Source organism: Vipera berus (assembly GCF_964194415.1).
Source record: "Vipera berus genome assembly, chromosome: 13".
In the NCBI taxonomy this organism is placed as follows: Eukaryota; Metazoa; Chordata; class Lepidosauria; order Squamata; family Viperidae; genus Vipera; species Vipera berus.
Window position 1 is genome coordinate 9,187,725 of NC_138216.1, and position 23,623 is coordinate 9,211,347.

The 23,623-nt window shown below is 46.2% G+C and overlaps 1 protein-coding gene across 2 annotated transcripts; it reads right to left on the reverse strand.

The window, feature by feature from the left end:
• Positions 1-5,912: 5,912 nt before the first annotated feature.
• PRR35 (proline rich 35) lies at positions 5,913-23,623 on the reverse strand. 2 transcript variants are annotated; one of them, XM_081337923.1, is made up of 3 exons: positions 23,504-23,623; positions 10,954-12,689; positions 5,913-9,044 (listed from the first exon to the last, which is right to left on the reverse strand). In XM_081337923.1, exons 2-3 carry the CDS (start codon positions 12,594-12,596, stop codon positions 8,156-8,158), a joined length of 2,532 nt encoding a protein of 843 aa, XP_081194049.1. In that variant the 5' UTR covers positions 12,597-12,689; positions 23,504-23,623; the 3' UTR covers positions 5,913-8,155. The 2 variants fall into 2 exon arrangements, with proteins under 2 accessions (XP_081194049.1, XP_081194050.1); XM_081337924.1 differs by lacking the exon at positions 23,504-23,623 and having other exon boundaries at positions 5,913-9,041; positions 10,954-13,278.

The following is a 23,623-nucleotide window of genomic DNA, read 5'->3' on the forward strand; positions in this document are numbered from 1 at the left end:
TGGCGAGAAAGGTCATAAAATGTAACGAAATTCACTGAACAATTGTCTTGCTTAGCGACAGAAATCTTGGGCTTAGTTCTGGACGTAAGTCGAGGACTACCTGTAACAGAATCGGAAGGGACCTTGGGGGGGTCTTCTAGTCCAAGCCGGAGATCCAATATCATTCTGGACAAAGTGGCTAGCTTGGCCGGTTTTCTGGGGCTTAGTATATTCTGTAAATCCAGACTATTTTATTAGCCTGCAGTTCAGCAATTGTATAAATCTGGCAAAATGGAGTAGTTCAGTCATCAGATTAAGTAGGCCTGAGAATTCATTCAATCAATTATCCAAATATTATATATTATTATTATTATTATTATTATTATTATTATTATTATTATTATTATTATTATTATTATTATTATTATTATTATTATTATTATTATTATTATTATTATTATTATTTATTAAATTTTTATACCGCCCTTCTCCCGAAGGACTCAGGGCGGTGAACAGGGCATATCTTAAAACTACAAAAGTACAAAAGTTAAAAAAGAATTAAATTATTGCCCACAATAAAAACAATAAAATATATATATAAATATTAAAACCCTAAGTTTTAATATTTAAATTAATATTTTTATTAATTTAAGTTTTAATATTTTTAAGTTTTAATATTCAAATAAATGGGTCTTTAACCCGCGCCGGAAGGAGCGGAGATCCGGTGCCATCCGGAGCTCAACCGGCAGCTGGTTCCACAAAGCCGGAGCGCCCACAGAGAAGGCCCTCCCCCTGGGGGCCACCAGCCGACATTCTCTGACTGGAGGCACCCTGAGGAGGCCCTCTCTGTGGGAACGCACGGGGCGGAGGGGAGTCGACGCCGGCAGCAGGTGGTCCCCGAGGTATTCCGGACCCATGCCATGTAAGGACTTGGCATGGGTCCGGAATTCTCAGGTGAACTTGGTTTCAAGAATAGAATACAGCTGGAAGGGACCTTGGAGATCTTCTAGTCCAGCCCCCTGCTCAAGCAGGAGAACCTATACCATCTCAGACAAGTGTCTGTCTAGCATCTGCTTAAAAATCTCCAGTGATGGAGCGCCCATGATTTCTGGAGGCAAGCTGTTCCACTGGTTAATTGTCCTCACTGACAGGAAGTTTTTCCTTAATTCCAGGTTGCTTCTCTCTTTGGTCACCATTGTTTCTCATCCTTCCATCTGGTGCTTTGGTAGACAACCTGGCCCCTCTGCCTTGTGGCAACCCCTCAAATACTGGAATGCTGCTATCATGTCACCCCTATTTCTTCTTTTCTTTAGACTAGCCAAACCCAAGTCCTGCAGCCTTTCTTCATATGTTTTGGTCTCCAGGCCTTTGATCATCTTAGTTGCTCTTCTCTGAATTTTTTTTTCCAAACTCTCCACATCTTTTTTGTGATATGGTGACCAAAACTGGCTGCAGTATTCCAGGTGTGGTCTTACTAGGGCTTTATAAAGCAGGTACTAATACTTTGCGTGATCTTGATTCTATGCCTCTGTTTATCGAATCAAGATCACGTGAAGTGGTCAGCTGATTATCTTCCCCTTCGTGCTCAAATTGAGCCCATAATTTCTCTTGCTAAGCGAGATAGTTGTTAAGCCAATGTCACCCCATTTTACGACCTTTGTGGCCACAGCCGTAAAGTGTAATCGCTGCAGTTGTGAAGTTAGTGACACAGTGGTGGCTGGCTTCCCCATAGACTTTCCTGGTCAGAAGGTCGCCAAAGGGGATTGCATCACCCTTGGGACACCCCCATCGTCATAAATATGAGTCAGTTGCCCAGCGTTTGAATTCGGATCATGCGACCGTGGGGATGCTGGCAATGGTCATAATTGTGAAAAATGGTCATTAGTCATTTTTTCAGTGCCGTTGTGACCACTAAATGAATGCCTGTAAGTCGAGGGCTAGCCCCTTACAGAGATTCCCTGTTATGGGAGTATTTGACTTCCACCCATTTGATTTTACCGTCGGGTGGTACATTTTTAAAATTTGCCAGTCACTGACGGAAGAAACATGTCTGCATTACTTAACCTGTTCAGTCTCGTCCAGGCTAAGCCAGCTTGCTTTGCAGGCTCCTGCCCTAATTTACAGAGGGCAATCTTCTGTTTGAAGGCAGCCTTTCTTTAAATCCTGCTTGGGAAGAATAATCTCGGCTCTGATCTGAGTTTGCACCTGTGCTAGTAGTTAAGGCACTGGGCTAGAAAGCAGGAAATTGAGAGCTCAAGTCCTGCCTTGGCTGTGAAAGCCAGCTGGGTGACTTTAGGCCCATCACCAGGAGACAGAGAGTTCTAGTTCTGTTTTCTTGCAGATGTTTCATTACCCACCTTGGTAGCATTATCTGTGGTAGAAGGGAGTGTGGGGTTTGCGGGGAGGAGGGATGAGAACTGTGGGGTCCTTGGTGCCCTTTGACCTTGGTGGTTTTCTTGCAGATGTTTCATGACCCAACTAGGGAATATCATCAGTGCTAGAAGGGAGAGGAGGAGGAGGAGGAGGAGGAGGAGGAGGAGGAGGAGGAGGAGCTGTGGGGTCCTAGGTGCTCTCTGAGCCTGGTGGCTTTCTTGCAGACATTTCATGACCCAACTAGGGAACATCATCAGTGCTAGAAGCGAGGGGGATTTGTGGAATGGAGGAGAAGAAGAGGAGAAGAAGGACTGAAGGGTCCTTGGTGCTCTCTGAGCTTGGTTGTTTTCTTGCAGACGTTTTATTACCCATCTTGGTTGCATCATCAGTGCTAGAAGGGGAGTGGGGTTTGTGTTGTGATTCAGGGTCAGCCTGTGGGTTCGGCAGTTGGGTCGGACGACTCAGAGGAGGAGGACGGGGGTGTTGAAGTGCTTGCTGATGAGAGCCCTCAGCCAGGCCCCTCCCACCTGGTCACGACGGAGACCCAGCTGTGTGAGCCTGACAGCGTGGATGAAGATGACCCACAGCTGGCCCTGTTCAAGGACGCCCGACGCAGGAGGCAGTCAATCAGGAGTAAACAGAGGAAGGCAATGGGGCACCTCGGAAGGAGGCAGAGAGAAGCCACGCCCTAAACTGTATAAAAGGGGAATGCGTGGGAGGGCTGGTTTGCTGAAGGCAACCGCTTGAAAAGCTCCTGTTTCTTGGTTCGTGTCTTGTTTGTTTTTGTATCAATAAATTTGGCAGGCTTAATTCCAGCCTCTTGCCTTCTTGTAAAAGGGGTTGTCCCTGCCTTTTCTGCAGGGCCGGTAGCAGGCTGGTACAGAACAGTTTGCTCTCTGTTCATATACAGAAAACTTGCCCTGTCAGTGTTGGTGGGTGTGTTCTTGATAGTTCCTGAAGCTGACTGTTGTTTACTGTTAGATTGTTTGTCTGCGTTGGTTGCTCGATTGGGGTATTCTTATGGTTTGATTTCCAACAACGTAAGCTGCTATCGAGTCCTTAGGATTATGAGTGAGGCAGTCCTTACACTAAAGTCAAATACTGATGTAAACCTTCCCTTAAATTTTATCAGTTGGCTTTAAAGATACTTGTGTACTGTATAAAGGACTATAAAATGCAGAGAGGGTGAAAGAATGAGAAATTTGAGAGCAAGGATATTTAGGGTATAGTTGGGGAACTGGCAATAAATGCAAGGCAGAGCTGAAATCACAATATGCCCTGGAGATCACATTATGCGAATAGATCTGTGCGATAAAAATATGGGCAGTCCTTGACTTACGACCACAATTGTGCCTCACACTTCAGTAAAGTGCGTTTTGCCCGTTTTTGACGACCTTTCTTGCCACAGTTAAGTGAATCATTGCAGTTGTTAAGTTAGCAACAAGGTTGTTAAAGTGACTCCAGCTTCCCCACCGACTTGGCTGGTCAGAAGGTTGCACAAAGGGATCACCGGATAATGAAACAGTCATATAAATACGAGTCAGTTGCCAAGCATCCAAATTTTGATCATGTGACCATGTAGATGCTGCTATGGCCTTAAGGGTGAGAAATGGTCATAAGTCACTTTTTTAAAGTCCTGTTGTAACTTTGAACGGTCACTAAATGAATTGTAAGTCACGGACTATCCATAGTACTTTTTGGTACACAGCAATTCCTGTCGCATATGCTCATCTGCTACATATGTTTGACGTCGTTAAATGTCTCCTAAGTATTCATTTCTATTTGTTAAAGAAAATGGACACGAGGAAGATTTAGATCAAGATTCTCCTACCTAAGTGGTCAATATCAAACCCTATCCATTAGCATTTGAATAAGTAGTGGATTTATATGATGTATAACTAGCTTGTAGTTATTTTATTAAGAGTTAAAGTGCGATAGAATTTAATATTTTATTGTTGTTTGCATATTTTAGATTATGTTTGTTTGTATTTTTATACCCTGTATTTAGCTCTGGGAAGTCAGGGAGCGGGGGGGGAGGGGAGGGGAGAGTTGGGGAGGTTTGGGGAGAGGGGAGGGGGAGGGGAGGGGTTTTGTATTCAAAAATGTACTGTAAAACTTTTCAATAAAAAAACCCCTATCCATGACTATCCATGATTGCTGCTAATGTTATTATTATTCATAGTACAATTAAGGTATTTATTAAATTAGTTTCATATCATAAATGTTTGAAGATCAAGGAACAATCCAAAGTGTCATGAAGGGGTTGATGAGCTGAAGAGTTTGGGGACCCCCGATTTAGATGAATTTGAGAACAGGCATTGGTGCTGCGATGACAGTGTCTTCTAGCAAAACAGAATCCATCTTATATCATCACAGAACAGAACAGAATAAATGAGTTGGACGGGTCCTTGGAGGCCATCTAGTCCAACCCCCTGCTCAGGTAGGAAACCCTGTACTATTCTGGACAAATGGCTGTCCAATCTCTTTTTGAAAACTTCCAGTGTTGGAGCATTCACCGCTTCTGGAGGCAGGTTGTTCCACTGGTTAATTGTTCTAACTGTCAGGAAGTTTCTCCTTAGTTCTAGGTTGCTTCTCTCCTTGATTACTTTCCATCCGTTGCTTCTTGTCCTGCATTCAGGTGCTTTGGAGAATAGCTTGACTCCCTCTTCTTTGGGGCAGCCCCTGAGATACTGGAAGACTGCTATCATGTCCCCCCCCCCTTCGTCCTTCTCTTCATTAAACTAGACCAGGGGTCAGCAACCTGAAACAGTGAAAGAGCCACTCGGAACCGGTTCCCTCACAAAAGGAAAAACTGGGAGCCGCAAAAAATATGTGCACATGCACGTACATACGCACATACACAGAACAGGATTTGACTGAAGAGTGGAGCCAAGGCGAGATATGCACCTACCCTGCATATTTGAATTGATTGAACTTTTTTAGTCCCACTTTTTTGGGGGGGACTGCACATGGCAGAGGACTGGGAGCCGCAGGAGACGGTTGAAAGAGCCGCATGCGGCTCCGGAGCCGCAGGTTGCATACCTGTGAACTAGACATACCCAATTCCAGCAACCGTTCCTTGTATGTTTTAGCCTCCAGTCGCCTGGACATCTTTGTTGCTCCTTCTCTGCGCTCTTTCTAGAGTCTCAACATCTTTTTTATATTGTGGTGGTCAAAATTGGATGCAATATTCCAAGTGTGGTCTTACCAAGGCATTATAAAGTAGTGCTTCACAGGAAGATCTCCCATTCAAACGTTAGCAAAGAGGCTCGGACATTAACTTCCAAACATTTTTAATTTTAACTGTCTGTATTTTTGTACAGGTTTGTAACGGTGGACAATAAATAACACGTCAATGCTCTCTCCCATCCTCTCCTCAGAACACCATTCCACATTATAAATAAATAACCTTAGGACACACCTTCTCCACCAGTGATTGTCAATGGTCAACACAAGAGCAGTGGAAATTTGCCCCAGCGTTGAATGAAGGGTTACTTTTCAGAGATGGTTAGAGCAAAGTGTGATGGGTATATATCGTCGGGGTATAACACAATTCAGTCTGATGACAAGGAACCTTTATGAAAGAAAAAAAAAATACTGCGGTGGATGCCTTTATTTTGTCCCTAATTTTTGCGTGCCTTCACGCTCAACTTCAGAAGTGTATTATTACTGCATCCTCAGCAAAGGCGTTGAATTCCGTGCTGATGAATGTTAAGTTTTTGGCAGTGGTGGGATTCAAATAGGTGAACATCTGGTTCTCTGGGTGGATGCCGCATCCGGAAGTCCATTCTGGGCCTGGGCAAAAAAAAATTAGCTACCGGTTCTGCCGAACTGGTGCGAACCGGCTGAATCCCACCACTGCCTTTGGGTACCTGTATTGATACTCCGAAAGAGACGCGGTGGCTCAGTGGGTTAGGACACTGAGCTTGTCGATCAGAAGGTCGACAGTTTGGCGGGTCGAATCCCGAGTGCCGCGTAACAGAGTGAGCGCCTGTTACTCGTCCCAGCTTCTGCCAACCTAGCAGTTTGAAAGCGCGCGAAAAGGCAAGTAGAAAAATAGGGACCACCGCGGTGGGAAGGTAACAGCGTTCCGTGTGCCTTTGGCGTCTGGTCATGCCGGCCACATGACCACGGAGACGTCCTAGGACAAGCGCCGGCTCCTCGGCTTTGAAACGGAGATGAGCACCAGCCCCTAGAGTTGGAAACGACTAGCACGCATGTGCGGGGGAACCTTTACCTTTACCTATTGATACTCCAGTGCTACTCACTAAGATGATTGGTCATTGATACTTCTAGCAGGCATTTTGCAATGTTCAGAAAAATATCAAAGAGCAGAGGAAACCCTTGATTCAGGAACCTACTGCCCTACCGATGTTTAGCTAGAAAGCTAGTAGGTCAACCAGTTCTCCAACTGTCTCCAAGAGAGCCTTGCTTCCTTTTCTATAATCATTTTTTTTCTTACAGAAGGTGGAAAGTGTGAGGAGGTCCAGTTTAATTGTCTTCTCGATCTTTGAGACGTGGACTCTAATTTGAGGGCAGAGATTTTGCTTGGAAAGGTCTAACTCGATCATCAAAGGGCCGGCACGATTATGCCTGGAGGCAGGGATGATTAAATCAATCTGCAATGTCTAGAAGATGACCTCTCACGTAAAAAGCTTGTCAGGAAGGAGAAAAACTCAGAAGGGTGATCTGCTAGCCTTTACAAAGCTGCAGGAAACAACAAACAACAAAAAATTAAATGGTTCCCCATCACTGTTCAAAACCGAGACAATTTATATGGTGAATTCATATAAATGAATTTATATGGAGGAAGAATTTAACTCAAAAGAAGAATTTAAACCAAAGCAGGGGCTAGGAATGGGATCCATTTAGAGGAAAGTGGACAACCGTTCAGGAACTTAGCGGATTCTGAAGAACCGTGATTATTTCTCATGCAAGTTCTTTAGATGTTTTCTGCTAAAAAAAGGCAACTGGGACTGTAGTTAATCCACAATTTATCTTGCAGCAGTTTTTATTTGGGTCAGAGGGACTATCATTGATGCTGAGTTCTTGGGAACAAGAAGGATATCCAGAAATAGCTCTAGCTTTGATCCCAAGGAGATTTGGCATCAGACGACGCATCTCGCTCAACCAGCCAGGGGAAGAGATGGAATGGACATTCTTAAAAATGCAAAGGCACCTGTCCTTCTGAAAAAAACATGTCACCCCTCTCTTACTCTCTCTTCCCACTGCACCCACCCTGTCCAGGTCTACGACAACTCACCACAATCAACTCGCCACAGTCAACTCGCCACGGCCAACTTGCTGTGGCCAACATACCGCAGCCAACGCCACGGGACAACTTGACATGGCCAATTTGCCACGGGACAATCCTACAGTTCCATTATTTGAAAATAATTTAAAAATGTTTCAATTTTGTCATTCCCAGTCCATTTTGTCTCTCCTTGGGCATCCTTCCCTTCACGATTCTATTCCACTATTTCTTCGGTATGAGTGTAACTCTTGTCCCATAGCGAGTTGGCTGTAGTGGTTTGGCCCATGGTGAGTGGCCCCCTTCCCCTGCAGAGTGGTGATGCAATGAGAAATGTTAATGGAGACTTTGTGAGCCCATGGACCATAAGAGGGCAGGCCTACCTGTCCTCCACTGTCTCCAACTCGCATGTCATTCATAAAATGTGGGCGAGAAATGCTTTACAAACCATCTGGATCATCCAGGTTCAAAACAGTAGTGATGGACTAGATGGTTTCCAGATTTCAATGTCTGTTTCTTTTGGCTCAAAGGGCAAGTGTGAAGTTTTGGACTCTACACCTCACCAGTCTCACTGGACAAATTGCAGGACAAAGAACATGGAATTGCCCGGCATCCTAATGGAGCTTCTTCAGTCACAGAAAGTGATGGGACTTGGTTACCATTTGATCTTCCATCGGTGCAGAGCAGGACGCTGGAATCCGCTTCACATTTGGTAGTATGACTGTAGTAAGGTTCCATTACATGCCTGAATTCGAGTGGGACGTTAAGGGGAAGCACTTCGGCTTTGATTACAGCTCCCAGGTGGGTCTCGGAAGAAGAATTTCGGATGTTTTTGGAATGGCTCATCTTGATTAGCAGGTCAATGGTTTTGTTCTGAGTCTCAAGGAAACCATCTGATACCTCTTCTAGACCAGCTTCACCCATCTCCAAACGTTTATTGGTGGAACCCAGATCTTTGCCTTGGACCTTCTGTCCTTGGATGGCAACCTTGGACTCTTTCTTGTCTTGGTGTCCTTTCTCCGGACTTTTTGAAGACCTTTTCACTGAGAGATCCAAAGGACCATCGTTGAGCTTGTTTGCCTTCTCCAATGCCTGGTGGATATGGAAAAGTTCCTGCCGGACTTTGACTAACTGGTCCCTAAGTTGCTTCTGTGCAGGAGTGTCCTCTTTTGCCAAATGCGAGAGCTTCTTCTCTACCTCCTGATACTCTTCTAAAGTTTTTGACAAGTCTCCAATGAGCACTGTGGTCATCTCTTGGTCTCTTGGACCAACAGTTATGGTTTGATCATTGCTTGGTTTTAAAATGGGCTGGTCTGAAGCTGTGATCATCTCATAGGTCCCAGTTTTCTCCTGGCCTCCAGAGTGATGGTCATGAAGTTCTACCTGCCAGTGGTCCATGGACTTTGAAGCTTGCATGGGTGTAACTTGCAAACCGCTGCTGCTAGAAGGGTAAAAAGCAGACAGGGGGAAAAAACGATCAGTAAAATAGAACAAAATGTCAAAGAAAGGAATGTGCATGATCCATTATCTAACCACGATCTGAGCTCTTTTTCCTTGTCTCAAACTGCAGAATATGGAACAGGCGAAGGGAATCCTGCAATCAACAGAGGCTAATGGTTACACACCGTATAAGGCAGAGGTCTTCAAACTCGGCCCTTTTATGACTCATGGACTTCAACTCCCAGAATTTCTCAGCCAGGCATGCTGGCTGAGGAATTCTGGGAGTTGAAGTCCATGAGTCATAAAAGGGCCGAGTTTGAAGACCTCTGGTATAAGGCCACATCTTATATTCTGAATTTTTCACATACTAAACAGATCAAAGCAGAAACCGTGTCACCATCATTTCAACAGCAGTCCATGACTTCCCTAAAAGCCAGAGGATTAGTTAGCACAGCAGAAGAAGACACCCAGTTGGGGCAAGATGTGGCTTCGCCATTCCTCATGAGATGCATTGACTATATTTAAGGCCGTTATCAAATTAATCCATTTCTTGGATTCACACAAAACCTTCGGCCATCAAACCACCAACAAGGACAGTTTTTACAGCCGGCTAACCTGACCAAAGTACTTAACCAAAGGGACATTTAACTCAGCTTCAAAATGTTAGGAAATATAGCCATGAAGGATTTCAGTAGCCTGGGAAAATAAGCTGTATGAATTCAACCAGTGGGTGACCCTGGCATAAACAATGGGGTTGTGTTCACAGCCAATCACTGGAGTTTGTAAACCACAGTTTATGACTTAAGCTTGCTGAATGCTAGCCTTTGTAAAACTCTCATTTCCTTGTGGCCTAGAGTTGAGGTAAAAAAGAGACATACCAGTTTTGTTGTAGCTTGCTTCTAGCTAATCCAAGGGTCTCGAAACATGGTAACTTTCTGGACTTCAGCTTCCAGAATTCCTCAGCCAGCCATATTGGCTGGGGAATTCTGGGAATTGAAATCCACAAATCTTAAAGTTGCCAAGTTTGGAGACCCCTGGATCTAATCCAACCTGCCTTTGTTTCTCTGTTTCCTTTGGTCCATGAACTGGGGGAGGCGTCTATTTCCAGCAGCTGATATCCACCCCCAAAACCTTGTTTGTTTGTTTTTAATAAAAAGCTGAAGATTCTACCCACGCATCAGAGGAAGCTTTGAGGGGTATTTTCTCCTTTTGCATACACAGCACAGTTGGGGGAGAAAAATATGTTACAAAGCCATAGAGAAAAGGTGTTCCATTCACAATCCACCCCCAGAGCCCACTTTCCCGGAGAGCAGGCCATAAAAACTTTGAGTTTGGATCTGGGTGGTGGGATCTCAGACTGGTTTTTGAACTGGGGGTGCACTCAGTACAAAAGTGGTCATCCTTAAAACACCATAGGATGCCCAAATGTGGGAGGTTGAGAAACTGGACCCCTATCTCTCAAAGGTTGTCCATCCCAGTTGGAAAATAGACTTTATTATGCCCTGTGCATGAATGGAGAGAAGAAGGGATGCTGTTAAATGGTGGTGTCGGAGAAGACTCTTGAGACCCTCGGACTGCAAGGAGACCCCCATCAGTCAACCCAAAAGGAAATCAACCCGGACTGTCCTTTGGAAGGACAGTTAATGAAGTTGAAGCTCAATTTCTTTGGCCACCTAATGAGAAGAGAGGACTCACCAGAGAAGACTGATTTTGGGAAAGATGGAAAGCAAAAGGAGAAAGGGACGGCAGAGGTTAGGATGCTTAGATATGAACGTGAATTTGGACAAACTCCGGGAGACAGTGGAGGACAGGTAGGCCTGCCCTCTTATGGTCCATGGGCTCACAAAGAGTCAGCCATGACTTAGCAACTGAACAATCACAAATGAATGGAGAAACAGAGCACGTCATACCTGGGTGGATAGATCTCTTTTTCAGGTGTCATCATATCAGAGCTTGCCAAATGAAGGCTGCTTTTCGCAAGCTTCCTCTTCAGGTTACTTGGGGTGACTCCACCCTGGTCCAAACAAGCAGCTCCTGTGATCTCTGGCTTCTTCATGCTGTTGTGGAGGACAGCAGGCCCCTCTTTTATGCCCACAAGACCCTGGTAACCCTCAGGAGATGACTTTCTGCAGAGGTGGCCAGCAGCCAGCAAGGAATAGCTTTCCCTTCCGTGGACCAGCCATTTCTTTTCTTCCTCCTGCAGCAGCAATCTTTTGTGGCCCTGCTCAGGGAGAAGGTCTTCACGGAAACCTTTCACCCAAGGAAGGTCGGTCTTCAGCACCGGGACGTTCAACACGCCCCCTTTCGGTGGGTCCGTGGAGGTCGGGGGCTGAAGGGGAGCTGGTATGGCTGTGGCAGGCAGTTGCTGAGTGTCCGGCTTGGTGGGCGTCATCTTGCTTTCTGCCGAAGTGAAGGAATGTTCAAAAAGCAGAGGGTAGTAGAAGCGTGGAAGGAAAGTGGACCGGTCGGGGTTCTGCAAGGATTGGAAGTGAGCCGAATGGGGGTGCATCAGCTGGGCTGCGGAGGCCAGGAAAGGGAACTGGGCCAAGTGGGAGTGGGAGGTGGCCCCGTTGGTCACCGAAGGGCTGAAATAGGAGAAGAGATTGGGAGCCAGGGGGTAGTTGATCCCCAGCAGAGAGAGGTTGAGGCCTTGAGATTCGTGGAAGTCCCCGTAAGCTGGAGGAGGGTAACAAGGGATGACGTTGCCATCGGTGCAGGGAGTCAGAACCCCAGTGGTGCTTCTCCGTTGCCCGTTGGCCACCAGTTTCCATTGTTCCATGAAGACCCCGCTGCTTCCTGAACATTTGGAGGGCGTTTTGCAATGCTTTGGTTTGGGGTCCAGCTCCATGGAGGCCATCTCCTTGCCTTTGGACATGTGCTTCTTTAAGGAGAAAACATCCGTGATGATGAAGTCAGGCGTAGGATCTTTGGAGGCCTTCTCCGGCTTGTTTTTCAGCTGAAAAAGGAGGGTGTTCACATCAGGTTCAGAGGTCTCCCCAGTGGATAGGGTCTCCTTGACCATCTCCTTCTTCTCAGCTGAGTCTACCTCCTGCAAGAACCTAGACAGCTCTTCTTCTTCTTCTTCCTCCTCCTCCTCCTCTTCTTCTTGGAACTGGCTGGTTTCATCACTCATCCTTTCCGAGGAGGCCATGTCTTCTGTCCCTGTGGTCTTACCTACACCACCTTCTCGCTCTGCTTCATCTTTGGAGTGAGTGGCCTCCATCCCCATTGGATCATATGTCTCAGGCTCCTCCCGCCTCCCATGGAGCTGAGAAGTCTCCGTGGCTTGCAAGAGCCGAAGTTCTGGATGGAGAAGACCTCCTTTCTTGTAGGGCCAGTCCGATTCGATGAGCAGAGACAAGGAATTCTTGCAGAGGCTGTACTTCATGTGGTTGTAGAGGTGCGACTTCTCCATACAAGTGAATGGGCACTGGAAGCACTTATAATTGTAGGGCTTTCCCCAGGGGCGAGGGATGTAATGGGGTTTCTTAGGCTTGCGTTCCTTGTGCTTGTAGACCGGGGCCAACTTACAACCTGCTTCGTCCTTCGACATGGCCGCTTCCAACCAAACCAAACTCCAGGGATCCGTGGCTTGGCACCAGGCATTCACCCCTTCTCCCCAGCTTGCTTGGATCTGCAACTTACTCTGAAAAGAGAGAAATCAAAAGAATGCATTTACGGCAGGGTAGCGCGCTTGCCCCAAACTGCAGGCCTCTCAAACCAGCTGGGCCGTTGGTGTAGGAGTCACTCTAGATCCAGGATTCTCAACCTTTGTGCACAACACAACGATTTTACTCGCGACCCAGTTTGGCATCTCGTGCGAACAAGGCCTTTCTTATGTAATTCCCCTGAAAAATGACATTATTTCTCTAAAGCAGTGGTCCCCCAACGTTGGCCATTTAAAGATGTGTGGACTTCAACTCCCAGAATACCCTCGCCAGCGATGGAACATACGATGCTCAGGGTTGCATGCTTGAGTGTTTGTGTGCTGGTTCCAAAGGTGCAACTGGACTTTCTGGGGGGGTTTCCTCTTCTTGAAGATGTCTCACTTCTCATTCAAGAAGCTTCTTCTCTTCTGATGGATGGGGAATGGAAAGATTTATATTCCTTGCAGTCAGCTGGTTGTTAGCACCTTTGAAGTCTGGCCTGTTAGCTCTCTGAGAGTTGTTGAGGCCCCTTGGGGGTTTATTTCTATTCTCAGGGTCACCTGAATCAGACTGCAAATGGGTGGGGAGCCTTCTTGGAGCTGCTGAAAGGATTGTGTTGTAAATAGGAGAGAGAGGTGATGCCCTTTCATTCCATTCTCCACCATTCAGTCAGAACGGAAGAAGCTTCTTGGATGAGAAGTGAAACGTCTCCAAGGAAAAAAAACCCCAAGAAACATCCAGTTGCCTTCTGGAAAAAGCATCTTTGGGACAACCATGACCTGGATGATGGAGAATCTCCATTGATGTCTGTGTTCTTGGTGTTCTCTGAATTTAGTTGTACCCACGAGGCATGGATATAACCAAACTCAAAATGTCTGGAGGAAAACCACCAAAGTTCAGAGAACATAAAGTATAGTAGTCCCCTACTTATGATCATGGCTAGGACCAGAATTTCGGTGGCTAAACAAGGTGGTTGTTGAGCCACTTGTGTCCAATTTTATGACCTTTTTAAATGGTTGTTAAGTGAATCTCTGCAGTGGTTAATTGAATCACACGGTCAGTAAGCAAATCCAGCCCCCTCCATTGACTTAGCTTGTCAAACGCCGCTGAGAAGTTTGCAAACGGTGATCACATGATCATTTGCATCCATCGTAAATATATGCCGGTGGCCGAGTCTCCAGATTTTGAGCCTGTAACTGTGGGGATGCTTTGATGGAGCGCGAGGAGCAGTCGTAAGTCACCTTTTTCAGTGCCGTGGTAACTTCTAACCATCGCTAAACAAAGGGCTAAGTCGAGGGCTGTCTTGTAAGCAGTGGCACAGTGGTCACAATGCAGGCTGACTCTGCCCACTGCCAGCAGTTCGTTCCTGATGGAGCTCAAGATTGACTCAGCCTTCCATTCTTCCGAGGTCGGTAAAATGAGGACCCAGATTGTTGAGGGGGATAGGCTGGCATTTGCAAGCCACTCAGAAAGAGCTGTAAAGCACTATGGAGCAATATATAAGTCTAAGTGTTATTGCGAAGGAAGGAAGGAAGGAAGGAAGGAAGGAAGGAAGGAAGGAAGGAAGGAAGGAAGGAAGGAAGGAAGGAAGGAAGGAAGGAAGGAAGCTATTGGGGGCAATATGCTGACTCTGTAAACTGCTCAGAGAGAGCTATAAAGCGCTATGGAGCGGTATATAAGTCTAAGTGCTTTGCCTATGGCTATTGTTATCTGTATGCAAATATTCCTATCCCAACCAGTGGGGCAAAACCAGTGTCTTTAAAAGCAGCATCTGATCTTTCTCTTTCTCTCCCGCGCTCCTTCCTTTTGCACTTGCGCATCTCCCTTTGCATTGTAACCCCGGAGGCAGGAGCTCTCCACTGCTTGTTCTGGGGAAGCAGCCCTAGGCGTCCTTTGAATTAAACAGCAGGGTTAACGGCCATTAAGTACAACAAAGGAATGAAGAAGAAAAAAAAACACCCATTAAAGGCACCAAAGGAATGAAGAGTGACTTCCCTCCACAGCCAGCAAAAGGTGAATGGCTCTGCAGGTTTGGCTTATCTCGGACACTTGCTAAATGTCTGCCAGGCAAGCGCCAGGGCTGCGGGGGGGGGGGGGGGGGAAATCTCTCTGTCCACCATGTCAATTTCAATCAGTTTTTCCTTTGGGTAAGGCTGTTGAGTTCAGTTTGTCAAAGGAAAGCATTGTGAAGAAAGAAAGAAAGAAAGAAAGAAAGAAAGAAAGAAAGAAAGAAAGAAAGAAAGAAAGAAAGAAAGAAAGAAAGAAAGAAAGAAAGGGGAAAGGAAGGAAGGAAGGAAGGAAGGAAGGAAAGAAAGAAAGAAAGAAAGAAAGAAAGAAAGAAAGAAAGAAAGAAAGAAAGAAAGAGGAAAGGAGGGAGCGAGGAAGGAAGGAAGGGAGAGAGGGAGGGAGGAAGAAGGAAAGAAAGAAAGAAAGAAAGAAAGAAAGAAAGAAAGAAAGAAAGAAAGAAAGAGGAAAGGAAGGAAGGAAGGAAGGAAGGAAGGAAGGAAGGAAGGAAGGAAGGAAGGAAGGAAGGAAGGAAGGAAGGAAAAAAGAGAAAGAAAGAAAGAAAGAAAGAAAGAAAGAAAGAAAGAGGAAAGGAGGGAGGGAGGGAGGAAGGAAGGAAGAAAGAAGGAAGGAAGGAGAAAGAAAGAAAGAAAGAAAGAGAGAGAGAGAGAGAGAAAGAAAGAAAGAAAGAAAGAAAGAAAGAAAGAAAGAAAGAAAGAAAGAAAGAAAGAAAGGTATCTATACATTTTACAGCACATTTTTTCTATACTGTCATTTTCCTTTTTTAGAAAATGTTTGGCTAATGTCATCTTTGCAGACGGTTCATGCATTCCATATATTGTTTCCATGAACGGACAGCTTGCATTTCCTACGGACGTTTGTAGCCATAATAACAGCAGACGTTCATCTAATGTTTGTAAAAAAAAAAAAATCTCCTTTTTAGCCAAGTTCATCCCCTGCTGCTCTGTGGATACATACATTTTTCTTGGCAGAATATGTAAAAGATGCACCAGATGCTCTTCTGGAGTATTTTTCTTTTTTCAACTTTTCATTTAGCCTACAGTTGCTGGGAGTCCTTCCTGGTCTAAGAAGGCTCAGCCCCACCGACAAGGTTAGCCAGATGCACCATTTGCAAAGCGCACAATTTCAAAAGTACGAGTTTCCTGTAATAACTATTTTTGGCTTACACTTGGTTGAGAGCTACAGAATGAGTTAAGGTTATTATACTCCGCTCTGATTTAAAGTACAGCTGGTCCTCAAACCTATGACCGTAATTGAGGCTGGCAATTACGGTTAGTCACGATGGTTGTAAAGCAGGTCACCACGTGACCGTCCCAATGTTACAACCTCTTTTTTTGCAGCATTTGTTATGCAAACACCGAAACGGTAAAGCAAGCCCCTTGTTTGCTAAGGGCTGGGTTTTGCTGGAAACTGGAGACAAACATGTCACAAACGGAATGCTGCAAATGGCTGTAAAGGTAGACGGGTTGCCGAGGGCCCAAACCGCAGCCACATGACTGCATTATGTGTGTGTGTGTGTTGTCCTTCGAAACTTTGGAGCCAGATCATCAGTAGCTTTCTGAAGGGTCTGTGACTTTGAACTGTCATTACGTGGCTGCTCGTACGTCAAGGAATGTCTACCCTTCCCCTCCATCTTCATTCGAGCAGGCTAAATCCAAAAGGAGCGGGACTTTACAGCAAGATCCAGATGGAAAGCAATGAAGACAGGGGTGTAAACGCATCTTGCTTTGCCTAGAGAAACACAGGGAACATAGAACGTATAGTAGAGGTGGAAGGGACCTCGGAAGGTCTTCCAGTCCAACCCGCTGCTCGAGCAGGAGATTCTATACCAATGGTGGCAAACCTATGGCACGCGTGCCAGAGGCGGCACTCAGAGACCTCTCTATGGGCACGTGCGCCGCCGCTGCCAGCAGCTTGCACAAGTCCATTAGGCCACCGCCGCCTGGAGCAGCAACCCCACCAAGCACAAAGGAGGGGAAGCGGCCAGCGAGCAAACTTGAGTAGAAGTGGTAGAGCACGCCCACACCCAGCAAGCCAAAGGCCACCCCGAGCAGGGAAAGCCGGATCCCCATCGGTGCCATGGCCCCTCCAGTCCCAGCTAGGATTACGTGCCTCCCCTCATCTATGCTGGGCATCCTGCCCACCGCCCACCTGCCAGAGACCCCCTGGATCTCCCCCAACCCTGCCCGGCCTCCACAAGCATTCCCCCCCCCATGAGCAACATCGAGGCGGCCGTGCCCACCCCAGCCACACCCACCCAGTCTGCCGTGACAACCGCAGCCATGCCCACCCAGTGGGCCACGCCCTCATGCCCCCCCCCCGGTGAGGGCACCACAATGCTGATGCGGCCCTGGCACTTTGCGATAAATAAGTGGGTTTTGGGTTGTGGTTTGGGCACTCGGTCTCTAAACGGTTCGCCATCACTGTTCTATACCATTTGAAACGGTTGCCCGGTCTCTTTTTTGGGAAGCCTCCCCGTTTGATCGCAGAGCACTTTGGAGAGCGCTAAAAGGGGATGAAAACTGAGTGTCTGGAACAGACCTGACATCTTCCAGGGCGTCTCCTTGGCTCTGCGCAGTCCCAAACAGAACCTCGCCGATCCAAAACAGGCATCGGGAAGCGTGCTCAGAAGGTCTCTCCCCCACACCAGCAGATACTCTTGAGTCTGTCGTAGCATCTCTCCACCTGCCACAACGCATTATTTCCGGCGGGTGGAGGAGACAAAGCGTTTGGGGGATGTGTCCGGGGGGGGGGGGCATGCCACGTCAGTGCTTTCACACCTGGGCAGGGGAATTGCAGGATCCCTTGGCCACGAACGGCCTCGGGACAGGAGGCCAAGGAGGGCTGGGGAGCGCAGAGAGGGGAGAACTGCACAAGCAAAACAACTAAGTTGTCATTGCAGGCAGTGTTGTAGTTCGTGGGCCGTGCTGCGTATTTGATTTCTTAATGTACACGGTGCTCCCCTCCCCCCCGCTGCCAATGCTGCACTCACGAATATCAAAGGGACCCTTTAATCATAAAGACCATAAGCTCAAGTAATCTTTGTCTTTTCTTTTCTTTTTTTCCTTTTTTCTTCTTTCTTTCTTATCTTTCTTTCTCTCCCTCCCTCCCTTCCCTAACTCCCTTTTTCTCTCCTTCCTTCCTCTGTCCCTCCCTCCCTCCTTCCTCCCTCCCTTCCCCACCTTCCTTTTCTCTCCTTCCTCTGTCCCTCCTTCCTTCCTTCCCTTCCTCCCTCCCTTCCCCACCTCCCTTCTCTCCTTCCTTCCTGTCTCTCCCTCCCTCCTTCCTTCCTCCCTTCCCCACCTCTTTTATTTCCTTCCTCTGTCCCTCCCTCCCTCCCTCCTTCCCTCCCTCCTTCCTTCCTTCCTTCCTTCCTTCCCTCCCTCCTTCCTTCCCTCCCTCCCTCCCTCCCTCCTCCCTCCCTCCCTTCCCCACCTTCCTTTTCTCTCCTTCCTCTGTCCCTCCTTCCTTCCTTCCCTTCCTCTCTCCCTTCCCCACCTCCCCTCTCCTTCCTTCCTCTGTCTCTCCCTCCCTCCCTCCTTCCCTCCCTCCTTCCTTCCTTCCTTCCCTCCCTCCTTCCTTCCCTCCCTCCCTCCCTTCCCCACCTCCCTTTTCTCTCCTTCCTTCCTGTCTCTCCCTCCCTCCTTCCTTCCTCCCTTCCCCACCTCTTTTCTTTCCTTCCTCTGTCCCTCCCTCCCTCCTTCCTTCCTTCCTTCCTTCCCTCCCTCCTTCCTTCCTTCCCTTCCTCCCTCCTCCCTCCCTCCCTTCCCCACCTTCCTTTTCTCTCCTTCCTCTGTCCCTCCTTCCTTCCTTCCCTTCCTCCCTTCCCCACCTCCCCTCTCCTTCCTTCCTCTGTCTCTCCCTCCCTCCCTCCCTCCTTCCCTCCCTCCCTCCCTTCCCCACCTCCCTTTTCTCTCCTTCCTTCCTCTGTCTCTCCCTCCCACCTTCCTTCTTTCCCTCCCTCCCTCCTTCCTTCCCTCCCTCCCTCCCTCCCATTCTTCCTTTCCTTTTTTGAAGACCCGTCAAACAAACTCATGTTTTACACCGGACAAGGCAAGCATGCATGGACTTGAATTCCCAGATTTCCCCAATCAGTATGCTGGCTGGGGAATTCTGGGAGATGAAGTCCATATATCTTAATGTTGCCAAGGTTAGGCAACACCAGGGCTTTTTTTCTCATAGAACGCTCAGAACGGAGTTCCGGCACCTTTTTTGGATGGAAACTTGTAGGGTAGGCAAGGCGGGTTGTATGACATGTGTGAGTTCCGGCACCTTTTTCTTTTACAAAAAAAGCACTGGGCAACACTGTTCTATCTAGAGGACCTCATATTTTTTGTCTAGTCCTAACCGGACACTAGAGGTCATTAGATCTTCAGCCGAGGCATCTTCTACTATTAAAGCCTCAACAACCGCTGTTTTCTTACACGGGATCATAAGATTTTCCAGCCCGTTGCTTTGGTAGCAAGGATGAGTAGGTGATTCTCCAGAAGTGCTTGGACTATAGGTCCCATTACAAGTTGCATTGACTAACACTGATGGAAGTTGGAGACCAGCAGGGTTGGGAAGGCCTCACGGTTTGGTGTTGAGTGGGAGAATTAAAGACACCTGCTTGAGCAAGTCCCCTCCAAAATAGCTGGGATAGAAATGTTGAAAATTGCCCTTTTGTTGCAGGAATCCTCCTGATTCTTTAAGGCAATGGGCTGTACATTTCCTAGGTGTTTGTAATTCATTGGGTTGGGAGAAATCTTGGAGGTTTTCTAGCCCAACGTCCTGTCCAGAGTAGGAATCTTCAGCCTATTCTAGACCAATGAAATTAATACAAAGATTCCCATCTATTTCATAATCTAGGTCTTTTCTGCTTCGTGAAATAAATAAATAAATAAATAAATAAATAAATAAATAAATAAATAAATAAATAAATAAATAAATAAATAAATAAATAAATAAATAAATAAATAAATAAATAAATAAATAAATAAATAAAAAAACCCCACACGATCTGGTGGAATTTAATGAAGAACCAAGTCAGGAAATCAACTTCACAAGAAGATTAAAACTACTCTTATTGAAACTGCCTATCATCCCATATTGGACTGCAAGGCGATCAAACCGGTCAGTCCTAGAGATCAACCCTGACTGCTCTTTAGAAGGCCAGATCCTGAAGTTGAAACTCAAAGACTTTGGTCACCTAATGAGAAGGAAGGACTCACTGGAGAAGAGCCTAATGCTGGGAAAGGTTGAGGGCAAGAGAAGAAGGGGACGACAGAGAAGGAGGTGGCTGGATGGAGTTACTGAAGCAGGAGGCGTGAGCCTAAATGGACTCCAGAAGATGGTAGAGGACAGGAAGGCCTGGAGGAAGGTTGTCCATGGGGTCGCGATGGGTCGGACACGACTTCGCAGCTAACAACAACAACAACATCATCCCATAATTTTGCACATCTGAAGGGTGCTGCTTATGTTGCAATGAATCAGGGAGGTGTCTGTTCTGAACTGCTTCTCAAAGTTATCTCATTGCTCTGGACTTAAAAAGATGCTTTACTGTACTCTCATTGTCCTGGCCATGGAGCTTGCATCTGTCTGCCAAGCTTATCTTCCTGACTGTCTTTACGCCACAGGTGATGCGATCCGCACAACTGTGTATGCATACATGGAATGAAACACAAAAAGAAACCTTTTATCTTTTGTGATTCGACCTTGGTTAAAACTGCCCAGAATTTGCAATCTCTGTACAATCCCTTTGAATTACTGGCAAGAGTGATCTGTCGTTCTGCAGTGAGGAAGGGTGGAACACGTGGGGAGGAGAGACAGAATGGCAAAAGGACAAAGAGAAGAGAGACAGCAGAAAAAAATCAGGACGCAGTAAAAAAAGAAAAAAAGAGAGATAAAAGATGGCTGGAACTGGGAGGAGGATGCAGAGGGAAAAAAACACCATCCAGATTATCTAATAGAAATTATCATCAATCATCATCAATCATCATCATCATCATCATATCTATAGGAATGCAATTTTTGTATTATTAAACAAAAACAGGAATTCTTCTAAGGACTTTTTGCTGGAAGAGGAAAAAAATGAAATGGTGAGTCCTACGGGAATAGGGCGGTATACAAATCCAATAAAATAAATAAATAAATAAATAAATAATAGGTTTGTAACTGCTGAAGGAAGATGGTAGCGTCTTTAATTCTTTTTCTTTCTTTTTTCTTTTGCTATCTTCTGTCTTCTGCACTTTTCCTTTTACCTTTTCTTTTTAAAACTTTTTTTATTTTCAAATTTTTTTTTTTGGACTCTGAGAAAAATTCTAATAAAAAATAATTTCTTAACAGCGAGGACAGTTAACCAATGGAACAAGCCTGCCTTCAGAAGCTGTGGGTGCTTGCTCCAACACTGGAGGTTTGCAAGAAGAGACCGGACAGCCATTTGTCTGAAGTGGTATAGGGTCTCCTGCCTGAGCAGGGGGTTGGACTAGATGACCTCCAAGGTCCCTTCCAACTCTGTTATTCTGTTATATCACCATCACCACCAACAGCCGCAGTGGCTTTAAGAAAGGCATCTTGAATGTTTATTTTTAAACGCTATTGATAACGTCAGGAATTACTTGCTGATGGTCTATTCTCTACAGTAACAAAGGAAGGGCTTTTTTTTCTCCCCGTTGACCTTCACGTGCCCAAACTGGCATCAGTGCAGCCCACCCAGGGCTGCCCAAGTGCTAACAGCTTGGTGCAATGAGTGACTTTTCAGCCAGTCCAGGAAGAAACGCTCGCTGAGCCCAACCTGTGCACTGAACAGCTTGGGAGAAAAGATGCCGGAGGAGGAAAGCAATGGGAAAATGGCCAGATGAGGCCATCAGGACAAGGATGGTGGCAGCTGGAGGCCTGGGAGAGGAGGAGGAGGAGGAGGAGGAGGAGGAGGAGGAGGAGGAGGAGCAGAGGAAGAGGAGGAGGAGGAGGAGAGGAGGAGGAGGAGGAGAAGAGGAAGAGGAAGAGGAGGAGAAGAAGAAGAGGAGGAGGAAGAGAGGAGGAAGAGGAGGAGGAGGAGGAGAAGAAGAAGAAGAAGAAGAAGAAGAAGAAGAAGAAGAAGAAGAAGAAGAAGAAGAAGAAGAAGAGGAGGAGGAGGAGGAGGAGGAGGAGGAGGGGAGGAGGAGGAGGAGGAGGAGGAAGAAGAAGAGGAAGAGGAGGAGGAGGAGGAGGAAGAGGAGGAGGAGGAGGAGGAAGAGGAGGAGGAGGAGGATCAGTGTTTGCAGAGATGAAAGGTTACACCCAGTAGATCACTTAAGGGTGAAGGAGTTACACTTGGCATAGAAGATAGGGAGCCATGGAGATGATCTTGCAGAAAGAATCTACAAGCTGTTGGTGCAGAAGAAACATGCTTTAAGTCCCGAGAGAGACAAAAGGCCACGTAGTCCTTGACTTACAACTCAGTTCAGCTCACCATTTCTGTGGCTAAGCAAGACTATTGCTAAAGAGCTTGGCCCCACTTTATGACCTTTCATGCCACAATTATTAAGTGAAGCACTGTAGTTGTTAGTCACGCGGTTGATAAGTGAATCTTGGCTTGTTGGAAGGTGGCAAAAGAGGGTCACGCGACCCGGGGCACTGCAACCGCCACAAATACATGCCAGTTGCCAAGCATCTGAATTTTGATCATGTGACCATCGGGATGGTGGAACGTTCGAAAATGTGGAAAACGGTCATACGTCACTCTTTTCAGTGCCGTGGTAACTTTGAATGGTCACTGAATGAAGTGTTGTAAGTCGAGGACTACCTGTATTGCAAAGAGACTCAAGACTAGCAAGATTTGGTTATCATAGCCTGTTTTAATAAAGTATAGCTCTGGTCCCTTTGCCAAGTCAGATTCCTGATCTCCTCGACTTTGTAGGGCTAGTATCAATCCTGCAATTTCCCCATGTCTTCTTCTTTCCTCCCCAAATTGTTGAGCAGAGAATCTACTCTGAGTCTCTTTGTAATACTCTCCCACTTCTCTGGACTTCACATATGTTCCTTCTGCACCTGATGTTTTCCCCAGAGCTTCTGGATTCCTTCCCCAAGGTCTTCTCTTGATTCCCTGCAGTGGGGAGACAATAGAATAGAATAGAATAGAATAGAATAGAATAGAATAGAATAGAATAGAATAGAATAGAATAGAATAGAATAGAATAGAATAGAATAGAATAGAATAGAATTAGAATATGGAATGGAATGGAATGGAATGGAATGGAATAGAAGAGAAGAGAAGAGAAGAGAAGAGAAGAGAAGAGAAGAGAAGAGAAGAGAAGAGAAGAGAAGAGAAGAGAATCATTATACGGAATGCAATAGAATAGAATAGAATAGAATAGAATAGAATAGAATAGAATAGAATAGAATAGAATAGAATAGAATAGAATAGAATAGAATAGAATCTTTATACAGAATGCAATGCAATGCAATGCAATGCAATGCAATGCAATGCAATGCAATGCAATGCAATGCAATGCAATGCAATGCAATAGAATAGAATAGAATAGAATAGAATAGAATAGAATAGAATAGAATAGAATAGAATAGAATAGAATAGAATAGAATAGAATAGAATAGTTGGAAGGGACCTTGGAGGTCTTCTAGTGACTCAGACTGCACTTTGTACTACGAAGTCAACTTGTCCCCCTGTTCCTAATGGGGCTACGCCCCCCCCACAGGAAATATGTCCGCTCCCCAATCATTTCAAGGGGAACTTTCGTTGCTCTTCCCTGGGGCAAGGGTTTTGGCCAAGGACAAGGGTGATTATCTTGATGAAATATCAGAAGTGACATACCTCAAGTCTCGAGCTGAGCCAGGAACCCGCACCAAGAGATCTGTTGCCAAAATGGGTGGTTTGATCAGATAGTCATGGGTGCCCAACTTTCTAGCCTGCTTTGGGTAAAAGGAGATTTCC